Source organism: Equus caballus, chromosome 3, assembly GCF_041296265.1.
Source record: "Equus caballus isolate H_3958 breed thoroughbred chromosome 3, TB-T2T, whole genome shotgun sequence".
NCBI lineage: Eukaryota > Metazoa > Chordata > Mammalia > Perissodactyla > Equidae > Equus > Equus caballus.
In genome coordinates, this window is record NC_091686.1 from 3,497,470 (window position 1) to 3,516,477 (window position 19,008).

Sequence of the window (19,008 nt, forward strand, 5' to 3'; positions counted from 1 at the left end):
TGGGGCAGGCGGTGGGGGAAGACGTTAAGCTCAGGAGTATGAAGTCTCAAAGACAAAGAGGAAAAACCCCAACCGAACTGCAGCTCGCTCCCCAAGGCTCTGCTTTGATGTGGTTTCCTGTCCCTGGAGGCCTTATAAGGCATTGTGCCTGCAGCTCTGGCCTCTGGGCTGGTGCTGGCTGCACACTCAGGCCTCTCTTCCTGGAGCCCAGCGTGGAGCAGAGGAGGGGCAGTGCTGGGACTTGGGAGGGACGCAGGTCAGGGGGCTCTGGCCTGAGAGGCCACCAAGCCAGGCCACTGGGGAGGGGGCAGCCTGACACCAGGCAGGGAGGGCAGGAGGTCTGGGGATCAGAACTTGGAGCAGAGGCTGAGGCCAACTGTCCTGGAGGCCAGAGGAGAGGAGTTCTGGGACCGGGGGGTCCAGAGTGATGGCTGAGTAGACAAAGGGAGCAGTGAAGGGAGGTCAGTGCACCCCAGGCCCCACACATGGGCTTTGTACAGGGCAGTGGGGAGGGTGTGGGCCCTGCAGCAGGCCGCCTGCCTTCAGTCCTGGCTCTGGCACTTACTAGCTGTGTGACCTTGAGCAAGTCATTAACCTCTCTGTGCTTTAGTCTTTCCATCTGAAAGTCCTTCTCACAGGGTTGCCATGAGGATTAGATGCAAAGCAAAGACAGTGTGCCAGGCAGGAGGGAGCGTGTTTCCCATGTCTGGGGCACCTTGGGACTGGTGAGCCCTTCAGCTTCTCCCAGCAATGCTCTGCTAGCCATTTGACGATAATAGGAGGAAACGAGATGAGTGCCAACTTCTGAGCTCTGGAGTCCCGACCGTGGTGTCAGGCGCAGTGGGAAACACATTATTTTCAGTGGCTTACCTAATCCTCACACTCACCCGGAGGCGTCGTGAGTGCAGCGTCCCTCTGTACAAATGGGGAAACTGAGGCACGTTGGATCTAAAGCTCCTCACCCAGGTGATGCAGCTCGTATGAGGCCGAGCTGGGATTTGAACCAAGGTCTGACCCACTCCAGTTCCGTGTCCTGCACCCCTCTGCACTGGTGGGGCTCATGGCTCTTGAGGGGTCTGAATGCCTGGCCCCAAACCTCACATGCAGGGCTCCCGGCCAGGGCTTGGCCGAATCCCGGGCCTACGGGAAGGAGCTGTGGGCCTTTGTGTCCGCAGGACGGACGCAGGACTCAGCCACTGGCCCACTGGAGCTGCTGGCTGTGCTGTTTTTCTCGTACTTCCTTGAGTGTGATCCTTGGTCCCTGCCAAGTGCCAGGACTCTCGGCCACCTCTGTCCCCATGCCCTCAGGAACCGTGGTTCTACGTACGAGCTCAGGCTGGCATCGGAGCAGCCGGCTGGAGCCTTGGCTCTCCCCTCCCTGGCCGGTGGTCAGAGCCACGCGCCTGGCCTCTCTGCGCCTCCTCATTGAACAGGGGCTGGTGGGAGCCCTGTTCCCGGAGCCTCTTGTGAGGGCTCCATCCGGCAGCGCCTCGTGCCCCCCGGGCCCTGGGGAGATGATGTGAGGCTGTCATTGGCATTATTTTCCTGTCTCATATGGTCCTTGAAGGTTGGGGGCACTTTCTTTACAGAAAAAAATGACAATTATTCCTCTCAGTTTACCATTTGAAAATCATTTTTATGAGCATTTATTTCTTGAGAGAGGGAAAGAGCAGGGCTGTTGTGATGGTTAAGGGAGATTATACATATGTATAAAGTGCCTGGCACACAGGAATGTACAGTAAATGTCAGCTGCGTTGTCGTGGTGGTTTATCACTGGACCCATTTTACAGATAAGTAGACTGAGGTCCCAAGGAGGCAGTGGCTGGCCCCAGGGCGAGGGAGGCGATGGAGCCGGGGTGTGATCCTGGGTCTGGCTCAGCGTTCTACATTGCCTTGACCTAGTGATTCGAAGCTGGAGAGCCACAGACACTCCACGCCACAGGCCCGGGGCTGTCTGGCTCAGTGGATAAAGTGAATTTGTGCCATCGCTGAGCCTTTGCACTGCACAGTGTGTCCACAGGCCGTGGTGCTGAGGAGCTTTCAAAGTGTTACACAGAGCAGAGCAGGTATGGTTTAGCGGGAAGAGGCCAAGCCCAGAACCTGCCAGCACTCTGCTCTGTGTGCAGAGACATCCCTTTCACATGTCGGAGCTGGGTCCTCGCAGCAGGCAGCTCTTCTCAGAGAGCCGTGGCGCGTGGTGTGCTACCCACGCTGCGCGGCAGGTTACAGGGGTCCGGGGTGGCTGCTCTGTTGGGGGTGATGTGTGGGGTCTTCGAACTCCCCTGTGTGCTGGTGAAGGGGCGCGAGCGCTCGAAAGCGGCCATCGTGCAGGTCCCGTGGGCCTTGCCGGGGTGGTGGCTGAGCTGGCAGCAGGCGGGTCCGCGCTGAGCCCCATCCAGCAGACTTCGGAGTGGCGAGGCCCTGGGCTCTCGACGACGGCCGGACCTGTGAGGAAGTGCTGCCTGCCAGCCTTGCTCCGGCACGAAAGAGCAGCTTTAGTTGGCTGCTGGGGCGTCCCAGCCATCTAATGATGCCACCGGAGTGTGTCCCTTTCCTGTCACCGTCTCCCAGTTCTCCTGTCAGCTCAGCTCTGCTAACACAAGCAGCCAGTTTACAAGCCCAGGAGATGTTCGGTGATTATAGTCATTGGCAGAGGTGGAGAAAGCGGCGTCCTGACTGAGGAATGAAGATCGGAAGTCACGGGGACACCTGGTTTTGAAATCAGTGGGACATCAGGAGTCTGAATGACCGCGTTTTAACAACCTTTAAGAAAGAGTGTGTAATGCCCCAGAATGATTTGAAAGAAGAAAGAGAACAGAGCAGACCAACCCTAATCCATAAAATCTTAGCTGTTTATCTTTAAAAAAAAACACAAGACTGACCCCCAGCTGTGTCCAGTTGATAAGATCAGATGTACAAAGCGTTGTTCTTCCCTTGTTAATGAAGAAGAGCACTGGTTTTTCTTTTAAGCATCTGAGAGAAAGGGTTTTTCTCCTAGTTTTTCAAGGAGAGGGAGTTTTTTTCTTTTCACTTTTTCTTCAAAAAGAGAAGTTGGTGACAGCCGCTGAGTCTGGGCTTTTTTATTGCCCGTCATTTTGTGGTTCAAGAAGCAGCGCCGTAGCATCACTGTGGGCATCAGGAGAGACGGCAGCGTAACCCCCGACCCTCGTCTCTCCCCAAAAGGAGGAGTGTTTCCCAAACTGGGTTCCTCGGAACATGAATCCCATGTGATGCTTTTGAAAAACAAAACTCTGCGGTGTAAACAGGTTTGAGGCCTTCAACATAAGCTGCTGCTCGGACATCCGCAGTGTCCATTACCATCGGAGGCCCTGCGGTAAGGGATCTCGTTTAACTTTGATTAAAGGAATCTTTTTTGATCGCAGGACTTGTTTTGGCAGAATGCCAATCCGTACAGACGACAGTGTGACAAGTTCAGGTCTAGCCTCTTCCTTGTTTAGAGTCCTCTGCTGGGGTGTGGCCAGAGAGATGGGACCTCCGTTCACACCCAAGGAATTTCCCAGCCTGTGGACCAACCAAACTCACCTTGCCAACCTGACAACACCTGCGTGGCAGCCTGACCAGACTGGTTGGGAGCAGCTCGCTGTATGGGATGACCTCCCAGACATGTTTAACTCATGCGCAGCGGCCAGGCAAGGCGTGTGCAGGATCAGGCTAGTTTCTGGAAGGTGTGCACGTTGGGGTGATGCAGGAGGCATGACTGAAGGTCAGCTGGAGCCAGAGCATGCATGCCTCTCAGTTTTACACTGAAGAGTTTGGGTTTATCTCAAGGGCAGTTGGGACCTGCTCTAGCGCACCCCAGGCCTCTTCATAAACCCACGGAGACGGCCTGCCTGGGACCCGCTGCGGGAGGAAGGATCCAAACTGAGATCTCTTCTTGGGCCCACAGGGGAGGCTTGTTGGTGCTGAGTCCATCAGCTTGGCTCGAAGGGATGGATGAGGGGCGTTTTCTGATCTTGTCTCTGTCTTTTTCCAGGGTAGGTGGCAGACCCTCCTGTCTGAGGAGAGGTGTGGTCCTGTGTAGTGTTTTGTGTTGGGCTGTAGGCTGAGGAAAAGTGACTTCCTAAAAAGCACTGCCATAATTCACTTTTTGAGTGTGATAGGATCCGTCTCCGTTGACCTAAATTCCCATTGGAAGATGCAGAACAGGGTCCCTTCTTCCTTGTGACCAGCCAGGCACACGTTCACGCTGCCCCCTTTCCCGTCCCAACACCGGGTTCCTACCTGACCCCGGTACTTCCTTGATGTCCCTGCTTTGTCTTCCTCTAGGAGCTCGTGGGCGAAGTTTTCAGAGAAACACTCAGCGAGGAGGAGGAGGAAGACTTCCGACTAGAAGGTACTGGAGTCCCTTACTCTCCCCAGGGAGCAGTGAGGCAGGGATGGGGCCGTCTGTCTGCCCTGTGCCCTGCGTACCCCCTGGAGAATCTGCAGGCCGGGCAGAGGACAGGACTCTGACTCTCCGGGGCAGGGCTGGGGGCGGGCGGGGTGAGGAGCAGGAGGGAAGCGCTGTGCTTTGTAGGGCCACGCCCAGAGAGGAGCCACACCGCCTCGGGCGTGGCCGGGCCCCGCCCTGTGGGACCTGTGGAGCCTGGGACGGGTCGCTTCCCCGTGGACAGTGACCACAGTAGCTGCTCGCAGGCCCCTCAGGTGTGTTAGGCATGTAGTCAGCACAACATAAAGGAGCTATTGTATGTCCCCATGTCTCCGTTCGCGTCACTCATCTGGAGCACAAGTGTGTGCACCCCCATGTACTAACACCCCCGCCAGCCCCTCGCCTTCTCCTCTGTAGCTCTCAGTCCTTTCTCTCTCCAAGAGGAAGCACTCTGTTGCAGAAAGAATTCGGACACTAGAGTAGAGGGCCGGCTGGCCGCTGGAGTGCCAACTCCACTTTGGGCAAGCCATGTCACCCTTCTGAGCCTCCATGTCCACGTTTGTAGAGTGGGAATGAAGGCCTTTTCACTGCTTGACTCCCTGAGTTGGTGCAGGGAACGGCAGGCGTCTGAAGGCGTTTGCTGAGTGTGGTAGTGTTTCCATTTCATGCTCAGGATCAGAGAAGAGCATCTCTGAATGAGGGCAGCCTCAGGAAGCTGGGGGCCAAGAGTGTCTAGGGGAATCTAGGCCTCGGGGGTCCTGTAGGGCCCTGAGAGGAGAGCAGACAGTGTCGAAAGGCCCTCAAGGGGAGCCTAGGCCAGACCAGAGGACTGTGGCCTCATCCAGCCTGAAGGCTGTTATAAATGTGGGCTTTCTGGCTCCCTGCAAGGGCTGCTGTATCCAGTCTGCTTTTAGTGGGCTCCTCAGGTGACTTGCATGCATGTGACTCTGAGAAGCACTCTTGTAAGAGTTTCACTCAGTTGCGTGAGAGTTGGAGGCAGGCTGGGGACCCAGGTATCTATCAAACTTTGCTCAAATACGAGCAGGTCCCAAGTCCCATGGATGGAAGGCTTTGTCCAGGCTGTGGGGTGTTTCCCTTGAGCGTGTCTGTCCACGGGTCTGGTGGCTGAGTGGCTTGGATTCTCATTGTTTCCTGGGCTCTCCCGAGCCTCAGCTGTCATCCTTGTCTCCGTGGAGAGATGCCAGGATCTTGCTTGGAGAAGATCTGGGGAGTCGGGTAAAGGTCTGCAGGATGTTAGCCCTGGAGATTGAGTGACCCCAGATACTCATTACGTGGGCTTCAGCACTTGCTCCATTTGTCTATTGATTTGCTCATTCATGTGGTAACTTTTTAGCAAATTCATTCTCTTATTCATCCATCCCTCCATCTCTTCCATCCGTCACCCATTCACTATTTATCCAACCATCCACCTCTCCACTCTCTATCCATTCATCTACCCATCACTTACTCATTGCCTTCCCATCACCCACCCACCCACTGATCCATGAGCCACCCATCCAACACTCATCCATGTCTGTTGCTCCACCCATCACCCACCCATCCTTCCATCCATTGCCTCTTTATTCATCTGCCTACTCTTCTGTCACCCGCCCATCAGCCAGCCAGCGCTTATCTATCAGCCAGCCACCCACCTACAGCCAATCATCCTCTGCCCATCTATTCATCATCCATGACTCATCACTTATGCAAAAGGTAAAAGGGGTAAGCTTTGCTGTTTAGTACTTTTAATGCGTCTTTCATCGTTCCCTTACGGTCCTCCAGTTATCATCTGTCTATCTCTCCATCTGCCTATCCATCATTTATTGAGTCCCTGGTTACTGCCAAAAATGAGGCACTTCTCTATCCATTGAGGCTCAGTCTGAAATCTTATAATTGATTTCACACGAGATGTCTTTCCCTGCAAACACGTGAAACGGCCTGCCCGTGGAATGCACCTCCCTCTGAAAGGGAGGGTCACATTGTTCAACGTCTGCATTCAGAGGGGGAGCCCTGTTGTAATGAAGAAGGAACACTGGCCGAGGAGCCCCTCTCAGCTCCAGCAGTGACTTGCTGTGGATCTTGGCCAAGTCTCTCCCTCTCTGGGCCCCCTCGCCCTCTGTGACATGACGCGTGGTGACATAGAGCTGGACTTGTTGGGTCCTTAGAGGCCTTGGGCACCGTGTAACGAGGACGAACTGCAGTGGAGGCGGCACTTAGAAACACCAGTTGATGGCTGGGAGGTTAACATGAGGCGCCCGAGGTTTCCCGCTCCTGTTGGGGAAGAGGTGTGAGGTTGGTGGCACTTGGTGTGCCCTGGTGACCCACCATGTTGGGCTTGAGGGCAGCCTGGGCACGCTGCCCGTCACTGATGGTGTCCAGGTACGCTGGTGCCACCACTGACGAGGAGGGGGTTGGAAGTCATGAGCCTGCCTCAGTTTCCCAACTAGGGGTTGGACTAGGTTGGTGGTCAAGCTTTTCAGCCTCTTTCTTCAAACCAAAGCGGACCCAGCAGCACAAAATGTCAACCAGTTAGATCAGGCTGCAGAAAGATACGGCACCTAGGAGACCGTAAGCTATCTTTTATGTCAGCAAGGGCGCTGGACAGTACTCTGTTTCCTGGTCTAGGTGAGTGTGTGCCATGGATGCGGATTACTGTGTAGCTCGAGGCCCCGACAGACAGAAACACTAGGTCCTCTGGACATACAAGGAGGAGACTGAAATTGGGCAGAGTGGTCAAAGAGGATGCTGGTATTAACTGTAGTCAGTGTTTTAACTTTACAAGAAGAATGGTAATCATATATTTCTTTGGAATGAAAGACTAAGAACAGAATTGAAAAGCGAAAACAATAAGTAAATAGAGCGGTAAGAGTGGGGCTGCTCTGGGTCGTACCTGGGCCTGCGTGGCCTGAGACTCCGTGGAGGGATGCTGGACCCTGTGACTGTCTGTGGTTCTCTGGCCACCCCCCAGGAGCGGGGCATGGCTGTGGACGCAGGCCACCCCACGGCCAGGCCTGGTGAGAGCAAGCGCTGCTGAGCCTGGCCGGGAGAAGCATCCACCTGGCCTGGAGCTGGGGCTGCGGGCGGCCCTCTGTGCTGCTGGCCAAGGGAGGGCAAGCTGGATCCTGAATCTCCTCTTTGTCTTCCTGTTGGCCAAGTTCATTGCCTCTTGGCGGGCTGGAGGGCTGGGTAAGGGAGAAAAAGGCCATCTGAGGCGTGAAGATAAAAAGAAGTCTTTAGCCATCCCAGGAGAGGATGGCTTTCGCTCCTGCGTTGTTATGTAAAGCCGGCCCTAATCCAGCGTCTTAACCGCCTTAACTGGCCAGCTGGGAGCTCGCGGGATGGAGATTAAGGCTGGCTGGCGCAGGGCTGGCTGCGGAGCTCCTTTTCAACTGTGGAGAGAACAAAGTAAACATCTGAAGTTCCACGCTCCTTGAGCTGGCTGGGCGTGGCGGGGGAGGGACCCTCGTCTGCTGACCCAGCAGGGGTCTGAAGACGGGGGAGGCTCGGCCACATGATTCCTTCCAGCACCCATCTGACTCCCTCCCCACCCTAGTTGGGCAGGACGACAGGTGGTGGCAGCCTGTGGCTTGTGGCCTGAGGTGAAAATTGGTGCCAGGGCTGTTTGGCAGACCCATGTCACTGACGGCCTCTGGGAAGTTCTGGGTCTGGTGGCGTCCCCCCCAACCACCAGCACAGGCTGCAGCTTCTGCACTGTGCCCATCGGAAGCAAAAGACCTAGAAATGGTCACAGGCCCCTTCTCTCTGGGTCCCCGCTCTCCCTCCCGCCTGGTGCTGTCCCCACCCCTGCCCAGCCTCTTGGTTCACTCCAGGCTCTCCCCCTCTGGCCTCTGCCCCCTGACCCTCCACATAGTGTCTATTTCTTGTCTTCCGACCTCTTTGCTTTGGGGTGAGGGCAGGTGAAGTGCGGTCTGCTTGGCATCTTCGACAGAGAGCCAACTCCACAGAGCCAGCCCAGCCTGCTGGTCCTGCCCCTCAAAAGGAGGCCTCAGGGCCACTGAAGTCAGCACTCCCCCCCTGGTCCCAGGCCCTCCCTCCAGCCTCCCGGGGCTGCCACTGGGCAGGCCTCACCTTGGTCCAGCCTCAGTTGGCCCGAGGGCCATGTGCCTGGAGGGGCTGGTCCTGCCAAGCCAGGCCAGGGTGCTGGGAACTGGGATCTGGGGGCTGAGCAGCCTCACTGCAAGCTCAGGGCCCTTCCGAATCTGCATGGGTCCCGAACTTTGTCCGCCACCCCAACCTCATCAGAGTTCATGAGAGGTGCCCTCCTCCCTTTATTCTGACTTTCTGGGAGTTTGCAAGTCAGACGCCAGACCAGCCTGGCTTTACCACAACTCCCTGTGTGACCTTGGGCAAGTCACTTAACTTCTCTGTGCTTCAGTTTCATAGCGCTTCTTCCTCAGGTTCATGTGAAGACAGCAAGGTCATTTAGGAAAGCCCAGAGCACAGCCCTGGCACGGAGCAGTGCCCATGTATGCGAGCTCTCATGATTCCTGTTTCATGGGCCCGTCTGTCTTGAAGAGGGGACAACTGGTATTTATAATTATTTACTAGTCTAGATCAAAAAAGGCATGTTTTCAAAGCTTTTTTAGTCCTGTTAGACACTTGAATGTGTGTGACGTGGAGTCTGGTGTGCCGTAAGTGCCTGATAAATACTCACCAGAAGAACGAAGTCCCTGAAGTCGGGCCACCCCCGTTGGGGCCCAGGCCCTCCCTCCAGGCCCCAGTCTGAGATGTGAGCCCTTCACAGACCCAGGGGCCCTGGGAGGCCTTTAGTCCCCTTCACTTTTGGTGGAAAACAGGCCCAGCGAGGGGACGCAACCCGTCCAAGATGTCACAGCCAACTGACACCAGAACTCAGGCCTCCAGCTCCTCCTCCCACAGCGCGCGTTTACTGAGGACCTGCCGTGGGTGTGGGGCCACCGACAAGGCAGGCGGGCCCTGCCGCCAGGTGTTCACGCGAAGGAGGCAGGCAGTGAATGAATAACCCAGGGAGTGAGTGCGTGGGCGTCAGGTGGTGCTGCTCGGCAAAGAGGTGGAACCTAGTGAAGGGTCGAGTGTGACGAGGCCTCTCTGAGGAGGTGACATCTCAGCAGATGCCAGGGAGGAGCCAGCCATGGGAGGATGTGAGGGGAGAGCAGCCAGGAGGAGCGAACAAAGCCCCAGAGCAGAACTTGGGGTTTGGGGAAGAGCAGAAAGGAGGCCCGCGTGCTGGCGACGTTGGCAGGAGGGTGGGACCCCATGCTTGGGTTGGATGCTGCTTTTGAGGAGAAACTGTTGGAAAGTTTTAGGGAGGTGAGTGCCGGCTTCTGACTTCCATTTTAACGAGATCTTTGTGGCCTCTTGGGAGGATGGGCCATGTGGAGGGAGGAGGGAGACCGAGGCAACCGCAGGTGTGCCGGCGAGAGGTGATGCGAGGGTGGCGTGGGAGCCGTGGGGCCAGGAGGGGGTGGGGGCGGGGTGGGGGAGGAGGTGGATGAGGGAAAGAGAGGGTTGCCCGATACCCCTTCACCTTGGCTCAAAGAATGAAGGAAATGGGGGTGTCACTTCTGAGGAGAAGATTTTGTCAGGTGACAATCAAGGCTTTTGTTTTTGGGCATGTTGGGCTCAGGATGCCTGTGTGACATCCAGGTAGAGATGCCCAATGGGCAGCTGGACACTGAGTCTGGGGTCCAGGGAGCAACTGTTTGTGGGGCGAGGACTTCTCCACGGCCACCCCGCATGGCCCTGGGCAAGGCTGTCAGCCAGGGGCTGCCTGGGGTCCCTGGCAGTCTGACAGGAGGGGAGTCCCCAGGAAAGCACCAGGACCCCGGCGGAGGGGCAGGCAGCACCCTGCTGGCTCATCCCGCCGGCAGTGTCAGCGACGCCAGTTGGAGCTGCTGCAGCCCCGAGCAGCCCCAAGTCGGCTCTTCGGCTCTTCGTAAAGGCTCAGCTTGCGCGGTGGAAAGGCTGGCCGGGGTCAGGTACAGAGGAGGCTTGAATAGTTTCAAGGAGCTCGGGGTGAGGTTTTAAAAGTTGAATTTCATCACATGTTTTAACTTGGGCGGGGATGGGGAGAGTGGAAGGGACGTGATATTTTTAGCCCAAAGAAGGTTTTTTTTCCGTCTCCCCTTCCCTCCCCGAGCAGATGTTTCATCTCCATCCCGTTCAAGCCTCACGGCAGAGTGGCCGTCAGCCTCAGTCTCTGATGAGACAGAGAGGCCCGAAGGCTGTTAGTTGGGAAGGTTTCTTTTTCTCCTGTTTTTCCTTTCCTCTCTCTCCTCAGTCACAACTCCTCGGTAGAATCTCCGTACAGCGACATGCGGCCCAGGGAGGCAGGATGGTGGAGAAAAGGACCCTGGGTGGCACTTCTGGCCTCAGGAAGGGGTAGACACCTGCTGGCAGAAACTGCGGGAAACCGCCGTCGAGAGGCCTGCGCGGGGCGAACCGTTGTTCTGGTGAGGGTGGTGATTCCTCCCGAGCAGCAGGGGCTCAGAGCGAGGGACAGTTAAGTCAGGATTCTTTTGGTTCTTTTGGATCTCAACCCAAATTCTCTTAAGCTTTGGCTCATGAAATTGAAAAATCTTAGGGTAGATCTTGCCTAAAAAGGGCTGGCTGGACGCAAGAGCTCAGACCATGTCCTCAGCAGACATGCACTTGCTCGCTCCCTCTCTGTCTCCATCGTCTCTCGCTCTGCCCTTCTGTTAGCCTCCCCTGCTAAGCTCTAGGCCCTCACATCCTGTGAGCAGGTGAAAGAGAGCCCTCAAGTCTCGATATTTCTTGCAAAAGTTTGATTCTCACTTTACTGGTCAAGGTGGCTCTAGGTTTTGTTGGACTCAAAGCTTATCCAATTTTGGGGGGGGGGGCCTTCTGTTTTACCTCCCCAAAAGCCCCAGTACATAGTTGTATATCCCAGTTGTTAGCTCATCTGTGTGGGATGTTACCTCAGCGTGGCTTGATGAGCGGTGTGTAGGTCCGTGCCCAGGACCCAAACTGGGGAACCCCAGGCCGCTGAAGTGGAGCACACAAACTTAACTGCTATGCCACCAGGGAGGCCCCTCAGGGGGGAGGTCTCTTCTTTAAGAAAAAGAATACACAATTCTTTTCTTTTTGAGGAAGATTAGCCCTGAGCTAACATCTGCTGCCAATCCTCCTCTTTTTGCTGAGGAAGACTGGCCCTAAGCTGACATCGTGCCCATCTTCCTCTACTTTATATGTGGGATGCTTGCCACAGCGTGGCATGCCAAGCGGTGCGTAGGTCTGCACACAGGATCTATATCAGTGAACCCCAGGCCGCCAAAGTGGAACGTGCACACCTAACTGCTGCACCACCGGGCTGGCCCCACAATTCTTTTATAACTGTGAACTATATGTGTATATCCTGCTAAACCTAAATAAATAGATCCCCAACTCAACTTCCCTTTGGCTTGACTCCAGAAATGCCTGTGTTCTCCAACACCGCATGACACAAGCAGATGTATGAGAAGTCAGAATGGAAAGAGACAGCAGTCTTAATCAATTGAGGGTAAAATATCTAATTTTGGAAGTGTCACAAAAACAGCCAACCCTGTGAACCACTGCTAGGTCCATTCCAACTTGGAAGGGGCCCGTGCAAGTGAGGGGCCCTGAGGCTTTGCTTCATTGGCTTCACTGTGGACTCTCCATGGGTGCTGACTGAGTCGGGCCCAGTGGCCCTCAGGATGAAAGAAGCTGGGTGGGGTCTGGGTCTGGGTGTGTCCCTGAGGCTGGAGTGGGATCAGCCTCCCATAAACCGCATGGACTGCGCTGGGGCGGGGGGCCTGCCAGAGGAAACCCGGCTGCTATTATCAGGAGAAGGACAATGGTTGCAGGACTGGCAGGGACAGGTGTCAACTCTTGTGGTGGGACAGAGTGGAGAAAACAGTGGCCAGGGAGTCAGGCAACTGGGATTTTAGTTCTTCTGTTTCTGCCCCTTCTGGGTTCAAATCCTGGCTCCATTACTTGCTGGTGCTCCACGGTGACGATGGGGCACCTGCATGGAGTGTGACAGGCATTGTCTATATGGGCTACGGTAGGAGGAGCCAGTTAAATGGATCACGATAATAGGGCTTGTTACAGGCTCACTGAGCGGGCAAACCGAACCCAGCCCCTGAGGGCGTGAGGCACACTTCTCAGGGATGGGGAGGCTTGAGCTGAAGCCCTGCAGGATGAGCGGGAGCTGGAGAGATGGAACGAGTGTTCTTGGCAGGGATAACAGCGTGAGAACACGGCAGGGTCAGAGAGCGAGAAGCGGTTCCGAGGAGACGGGCCGACGGACAGCAGAGGCAGGCTGGTTCCAGCAGGGGAAGGCTTGATGGAGTTTGCTTTCTGAGCTTAGTTTCCTGTTCGGTGCAACGCAGACAGGAACACGGCCTGCGTGGTGTTCTGAAGAGGACTTTAATGAAATAATGTGTGCACCCGCTGACTGCGCCAGCATCCCTGGTACAGCCCCCTGCTGTGTGCACGGCGGCCCACGCTGTGTGTCTCGGGGACTCTCGCTCCCCCGGGAGAGCCCCCTGCAGATGATGCAGAAGCCGTCTGGCCTGGAATGCGCATATGGTCGCTTTCTCTTTTCGCGGGCGGCAGATTACGGCCTAATTATATTTGGCCTAGGCTAATACTGAAATTCATCTGCGTTCCTTCTGACAGCTGCTGTGGAGGGCTGGGGAGTCAGAAACGTCCGGGCAAGCCAGCCTGAGACTGAAAGATTTGCAGCAGGTCATCTGCACGTGGACACTCGAGAAAGGCTGCGGGCACTTTAGGGCCAGTGTCCAAACTCCAGCGAGGAGGCTCTGGCTTGTGTTGTCTCCTGTCGCAGCAACAGAGAGCTCACCAGGTAGCCGGGCTGAGAGAGGCGTCTGCCTGCCTTTGAGTGTCAGTGATTTCAGGCCTTCTGATGTCGTCATAACTGTGTCTCAAATTTGTCTCTTCTTCCAAAGCTTAATGTCAACCAGGCCTTTCTGGATTGTGTTAAAATACGCTGGCATTTGCTGATATCATCCAAGGTCTAGATTTTAGCCTAAGTCTGGGAGTCAGGAAAAGACCTACCCGTTTTCAGCCCCCCCCCCCCGCCTTGCCAGTTCCCAGCCTCGGTCCTGCAGGATCTGTGGTGTGTTAGGCCTGCAGCCTTCCTCGTGTCTCCTGTGGGAGGTGGCGCAGTTTTGCACACTGCGGTGGGATGTCTGCTCTGTGCACGCATGGTGTGCTCTGGATACTGTGGGCGACCAGGGGTGGTTGCCGATGGGGCTCCGGCTCTCAAGAAACCTGCCTTCTGTCTGCATGGATGTGGCAGGCTCCTGTGAGTCAATCCAAAGATCCCAGATGGGACCGTAGGGAATAAGGTGCTAGGCTGAATGGGCTCAGCCAGCTCTCTGCGATTGTGCAAATAGAAAAGGGGCCTCCTCGAGACACCTTTCTGCCATCTGCCCAAAAAGCATCATAAGCAACATTAATGCATTTTAATTAAATAATTAAAGCATTTTAACGGCGCCTCCTGGACTGCTGGAGAGCACAGTCTGCTTCCCAGAGCCAGGCTCCCAACGACCCCAAGTGACCCCGACCCCAAGCCCAGGGGCAGAACCCTGAGCTGCTCTTCCTGCTCAGGAGGGCGGGGCTGCAGGAGGGCTTTTCTGGTCCTTCTTCCCATGCTGCTTGGGTGGCACCAGCTGTTGGCAGCTCCGCCTGGCTGGGCTGTGCCACCCTGCTCCCTGGTCACTGCTACCTGCCAGGATAAACAGTCTCCAGAAAGTGGCCATGCCTCTCCCAGCATGGGGTCCTAAGTGAGCCTGGGATGCTGGGCCTGTGGTGGGGGTGGGGCGCTGGGCATTCAGGCATTTCCCCCTTCTCCCCTCAAGCTCTTCTCTCTCTCTCTCTCTCTCCCTCTCTCTCTCCCCCCTCCCTCCCTCTCTCTCCCTCCCTCTCTCTCCCTCCCTCCCCCCCTCCCTCTCTCCCTCTCTCCCTCTCTCCATCTCTCCCTCTCTCCCTCTCTCTCTCCCCCCCCCTCTTTTTCTTGTCCTCCCCCTTCCTCTTTTTTTAAACTGGGGGAGGGGAGAAGGAAGAGGCTGTCTTTGATCTCAGCGGAGGAAAAAAGTCTGTTCTGTTCAGGCTTTTGGCTAACACAACAAACAGTGTTTAAAATTTAACTTTGCTTAATTAATTAGTAATTCTGTTTAATGCTGTCTGATCTCCCTCCAAAAGGTATTTTGAAGCTTGAGAAGGGAACATCAAAGGGAGCCGGGTGAAGATGGTCAAGTAAGGCATTTAATCTGCAGTTGCTGGGGTGGACAGATGCCAGGTTGGGAGCTAATGTGGGAGAGAACCATCATCTGATAAACACAGCCCTCCGGCTCCTCGTGGCCGTGGTGTGAGGAGGGACAGGGAGCAGCTTCCAAACAGAAGGAGTTCCATACACTGCCCCCAGACTCGTCTGGGCTCAAAATTGGTTTTAAGAAAGCAGAGTTGACATTTTCTTTCTTCCATGGCTACTGTGTATGGTTGGGCAGGTTGTGTACTGCACAAGGGTTTCTGGTAAGCATGTGAGCAGCAGGTGAAATCCAGCCTGCACTCTGCTTTTAAGTACGTACCCTGGTGGGGGTGGTGGGCTCCATTTACCGAAGCACCGTTCACAAACTCTGAAAAGCTCCAGGAGAGTACATATTTTAAGATCTGTGGGCCATACGGTCTCTGTTGGTGTTGGGAAGCAGCCGTAGACAATGTGTGTGAGCATGACTGTGTCCCAGTAAAGCTTTATTTACAAAAGCAGGTGGTGGGCCGGGTTTGGCTCACAGGGCAGTTTGCCGAGCCCTGCTCTGGGTCTCCCAGACGGGCCTCAGAGGCCAGAGAGAGGCTCTCCTTCCTCCTTCCTCTCTCCCTTCCCTTCCTTTTTCTCCTTCCTGGTCTCCTGTTTCCCTTCTTCTTTCAAATGAGCAGTATCTCCTGTTGTTACTGTGACTTGCAATTGAAGGGTGATCAGTCCCCTGAAATTATGCCCCCCAAAAATCAGCTCTGGGAAGAATATCGCTGGGCTGAACGGGAGGAAGAGACAGAGAATGGGCTCGGGCCCTGGTACCAAACCCACTTCGACAAAGTATCCTCCCCTGTGCCGGTCGGCTGGACCTGGGCAGCCGGCGGCGAGCACCGTTCGTTCTTCTCCTGCCTGCCTGTGAGCCTGGCAGTGCGGGGGGTGGGGAGTGGGGGGCTGGGGGGTGTTCTGCGCAGGGATGGCTGGAGCAGGTGGCGGTTTGGTTTCAGAGGTACATACGGAAGCAGGGCCCGGCCCCTGGCATTGGGGTCTGCGTGGCTTTCTGATCGATTATCTGCCACGTCTTCTGGCCGTTGGGTGGGGTCAGTGAGGGGGTGAAAGGCCTTCTTTGGTGGGGGCAAAGTGGTTCTGCCTGTCCTTGTTCCTGGCCCCGGGGCCCCAGGGCAGGACAGCTCTCAGTCCTGCTACCCGTCTGTGCCCAGCCCCATGCTGGGAAGGGACCCCCCCCCCCCACCCCTGTGGGCCTCTGGGTGGTTTCCTAAGCTGGGATGGGATGAGGGACCCGCTGGTGAAGAGAGGACCATCCAGGCCACCTGGTCTTTGGAGAAGACACAGGAAGAGGGTGCAGGGTCAGGGGAGATGCTTCCCACCTGCCCGGGAGAGCAGAAGGCAGGGAGGCGGGGAGGACCTGAGGGAGGACAGGCTGTCCGCGTGCGAGGGGCGGAGGGCTGCTCCCGAGAAGGAGAGGGCAGGGACAGAGGTTTCTTTTCTTTGGGTTTTGTCAAGTGGAACTTGAAAGGCAACCATGAACCTGAAGGTGGTTTTCTGATAACTTCCCTTTGAACTTGCAGTTGGGTTGCGATAAGGCTGGCCGGCTTACATCTCCAGCCAGGACCTCTGCGGAGGGAGCCGCAGCTTTGAAGATGGAGCTGGCCTTTGTTTTTCTTTCTTCTTTTTCTTTTTCTTCTCCGGTGCTGGGGTGGTGAGTGGATAGAGGATGTTGCAGGCCGTGACAGCACGGTGCTTTCTCCAGCGGGGCAGCTCTGGGGTAGGGGCATCCTTCGGATCTGGGCCGTCAGCTGGGAAGCCCGTCATCTACATCTTTTGCAAAGCCAGCATTTATTGAGCACCCCTGCCTGCAGGCCACTGTGCTAAGAGGCACTTTTCTCATTGCCCCTCCCAGTAGCCCTGTGAGGGAAAGACCGTTTCATCTCCATTTCACAGAAGAGGGGACTGAGACCCAGAGAAGTCAAGCGCCTTGCCCGAGGCTGCCCAGGCTAGTCAATGCCAGAGTCCTGGTCTGAACCCAGAATGAGAGTCCAGATGTGCTCTGTCAACCGGGACACTCCGCCGAGCTTGGCTGCACCCACTGGAGATGCTGGGGCCTTCCAGAGCCGAGGGCTGCCCTTGTGCTGGGAATGGGCAGAGACGCGGCTCCCTGACTTGCCCAGAGAAACCTCTAGACCTTTCTGTCTCATTTTATCATCTTTCAAATGGGGATCACAGTAGTGCCTCTGCTTTGTGGTCTGGTAGAGGTGCTGTGCACTGCACCCTGTCTGGTCCCATGATAGGGACAGCTCTGGCCCAGCAGGACACCAGTGGATTTAGGATGGAGGAGTCAGGGTGGCCCAGGCTGCGTGCTTGGCTGTCCTTGGTCACTGGCTAACCCCCCAGCTGACTTCCCCGGGCTCAGCGTCATCCTGGAGTGGGGCACCCCCAGCTGTCCAGCTGTTTGCTTTGGAGGAGCAGGAAGGGCAGGACTGGGTTTTATGTGCTGCATCAGAAGTGGGCAGTGTCAGGACCCTCCACTGACAGCCACCTCAGTGGGACGATGCCAAGTGCCAGCTCCAGGGACGTCTCCGAGGATCACCTCGATCCGTGAGACCACCAGGGAGGAGCTGGGTCTGTGACTGAGACGGGGCCTCTGGCCCGAGCCCCTGACAGCTCTAGGGACTTGTTGCCTTGCTGTGGGTGCACCGTGGTCTGGGCGCTCCCCCTATCCCGCTGGGTGGGCCCTGGATGAAGAGAAGGAAGGGGGCACCCAGGCCTGGCTGCCCCAGCCCCCAGGCCCAGCCGAGAGGGGTGCTGCGGACAGAGCTGGGCCAGCCAGTCGCCGCCGTGGCCTTCCTGTCCCCGCCTGCCTGGACTGGTGACCCGGAGCATCCTTATCTTTCTCTCCTCCTCCCTTGTCTTGCTCCCCACCCTGAGCTGGCTGCCTGTGATATGATGCTTTTGTGTCTGTGTGTTTTCCAAAAGCCTCAGGTTTTAGAACACTTTTAGAACAACTGTCCTGATTCCCAAAAATTAAATGGGAAGGGGACCTCATTCCCTGACTGTTCCTACCACTGGCCGGGGGCCCCGTGTGCTGGACCCGGGGCCGCTAGCCCTCTCCCATCATAGCTCTTGGAGCCACACAGAATCCTCTGGGAGGGGACTCGCATCGCCATTTACAGTTGGGGAAACAGACGTCTAGAGAAGTTCTGTGACCTGCCCTGGGCCACACGTGGAGGAGGGATCAGGACCCAAGTGGAGACCACCCTCTCTCAGGCGAGCTGAGAGAGGCCACACCCGTAACAGCACGCGGGGCCGCCCAGCGGAGTGGTCATGCGCCGGTCAGGCCACTTGGGTTCAAATCCCAGCCCTGTCATTTACTAGCAAAGCACTCAGCCTCTCCGTGCCTCAGTTTCCCACCTGGAAAGTGGAGCTGCTGGTAGTGCCTGTCTCACAGGGCCACGGTGAGGACAGTGAGCCGATGGACAGCGGTGTTCAGTCAGTGCTGCGTTGGGCCTGGTGCTGCAGGAGGTCATGGGCTCATCGTTACTCGTGGAGGCCAGCATGGTGTGAGGGCGCCGCCGGAGTGCCTCAGATAGCTACCGGGAAGAGGGCCCTGGGCCCGGACAGGAGTGGAGCAAGAGGGCGGGGGCCCAGGCCCAAATGGGGAGCCCCGGCCATCTGTCCCCTGCAGCCACTCCTGTGTCCTGCAAAGCTGGGGGGTGTGAGGAGGGGTATGGTCCAGGGACATGCCAAGCCCCCACTTCGTTTCCTGGCCTGGTGGCCTCACTTCTCCAGTCCCCCAACTTCCCGAGAAAGGCCACCCATGGCTGGGGCTGCTGTCCGGGCATCTCAGCTCCCCACATGGCCCTCCTGGGCCACCCTCGGGCCCTCGAGCGGGAGCCAGGCTCGGTCTGCTGGCCTGTGAAACAGGACGATGGCATCCTTGCCCCAGGACAGCTGAGGGGTCCAGTGAGAGAGGGGCTGTGAACACGTTCTGGAGAAGCGCGGCCCGGGCAGACCTGAGTCCCCTCATCAGGCCCAGAGGAAATGGGCAGAAGGGGCCGCAGGAGACCAGTGAGACCTTTGAAGATTGGATGGAGCCTCTTGGCTGGGCCCTTGGTCAGGGACAAGGGCCGCCGCCCTGGGCTGCCCAGCCTGCACCTCCTGGGGGTACTCATGGGAAATGGTCTCCTTACATCATGGGCTTTCACACCCTCCCTCCCACTGCTCCTGGAAGGCCACACAAAGGACCATGCCCTTTGGCAAGGGAAGGACCCCCTAGATGAGCAGAGGCCGAATGAAAGGCACAGGGTGAGCTCGCTCCTGAAGGTCCCAGTGTGCGCGTGCCTGT

The 19,008-nt window shown here is 56.7% G+C and overlaps 1 protein-coding gene across 4 annotated transcripts in view; it reads left to right on the forward strand.

The window, feature by feature from the left end:
• The window catches only part of NKD1 (NKD inhibitor of WNT signaling pathway 1), an 85,812-nt gene that overhangs the window by 53,340 nt on the left and 13,464 nt on the right, over positions 1-19,008 (forward strand). Inside the window, exon 4 of one of the 4 annotated variants that reach the window (XM_023636948.2) lies at positions 4,288-4,354. In XM_023636948.2, the coding sequence (XP_023492716.1) occupies positions 4,288-4,354 (67 nt within the window). Of the gene's footprint in view, positions 1-4,287; positions 4,355-14,003; positions 14,182-14,454; positions 14,654-14,691; positions 14,930-19,008 lie in introns of those variants that run through there. The other 3 variants (XM_070261799.1, XM_070261800.1, XM_070261798.1) reach the window with 3 other exon arrangements.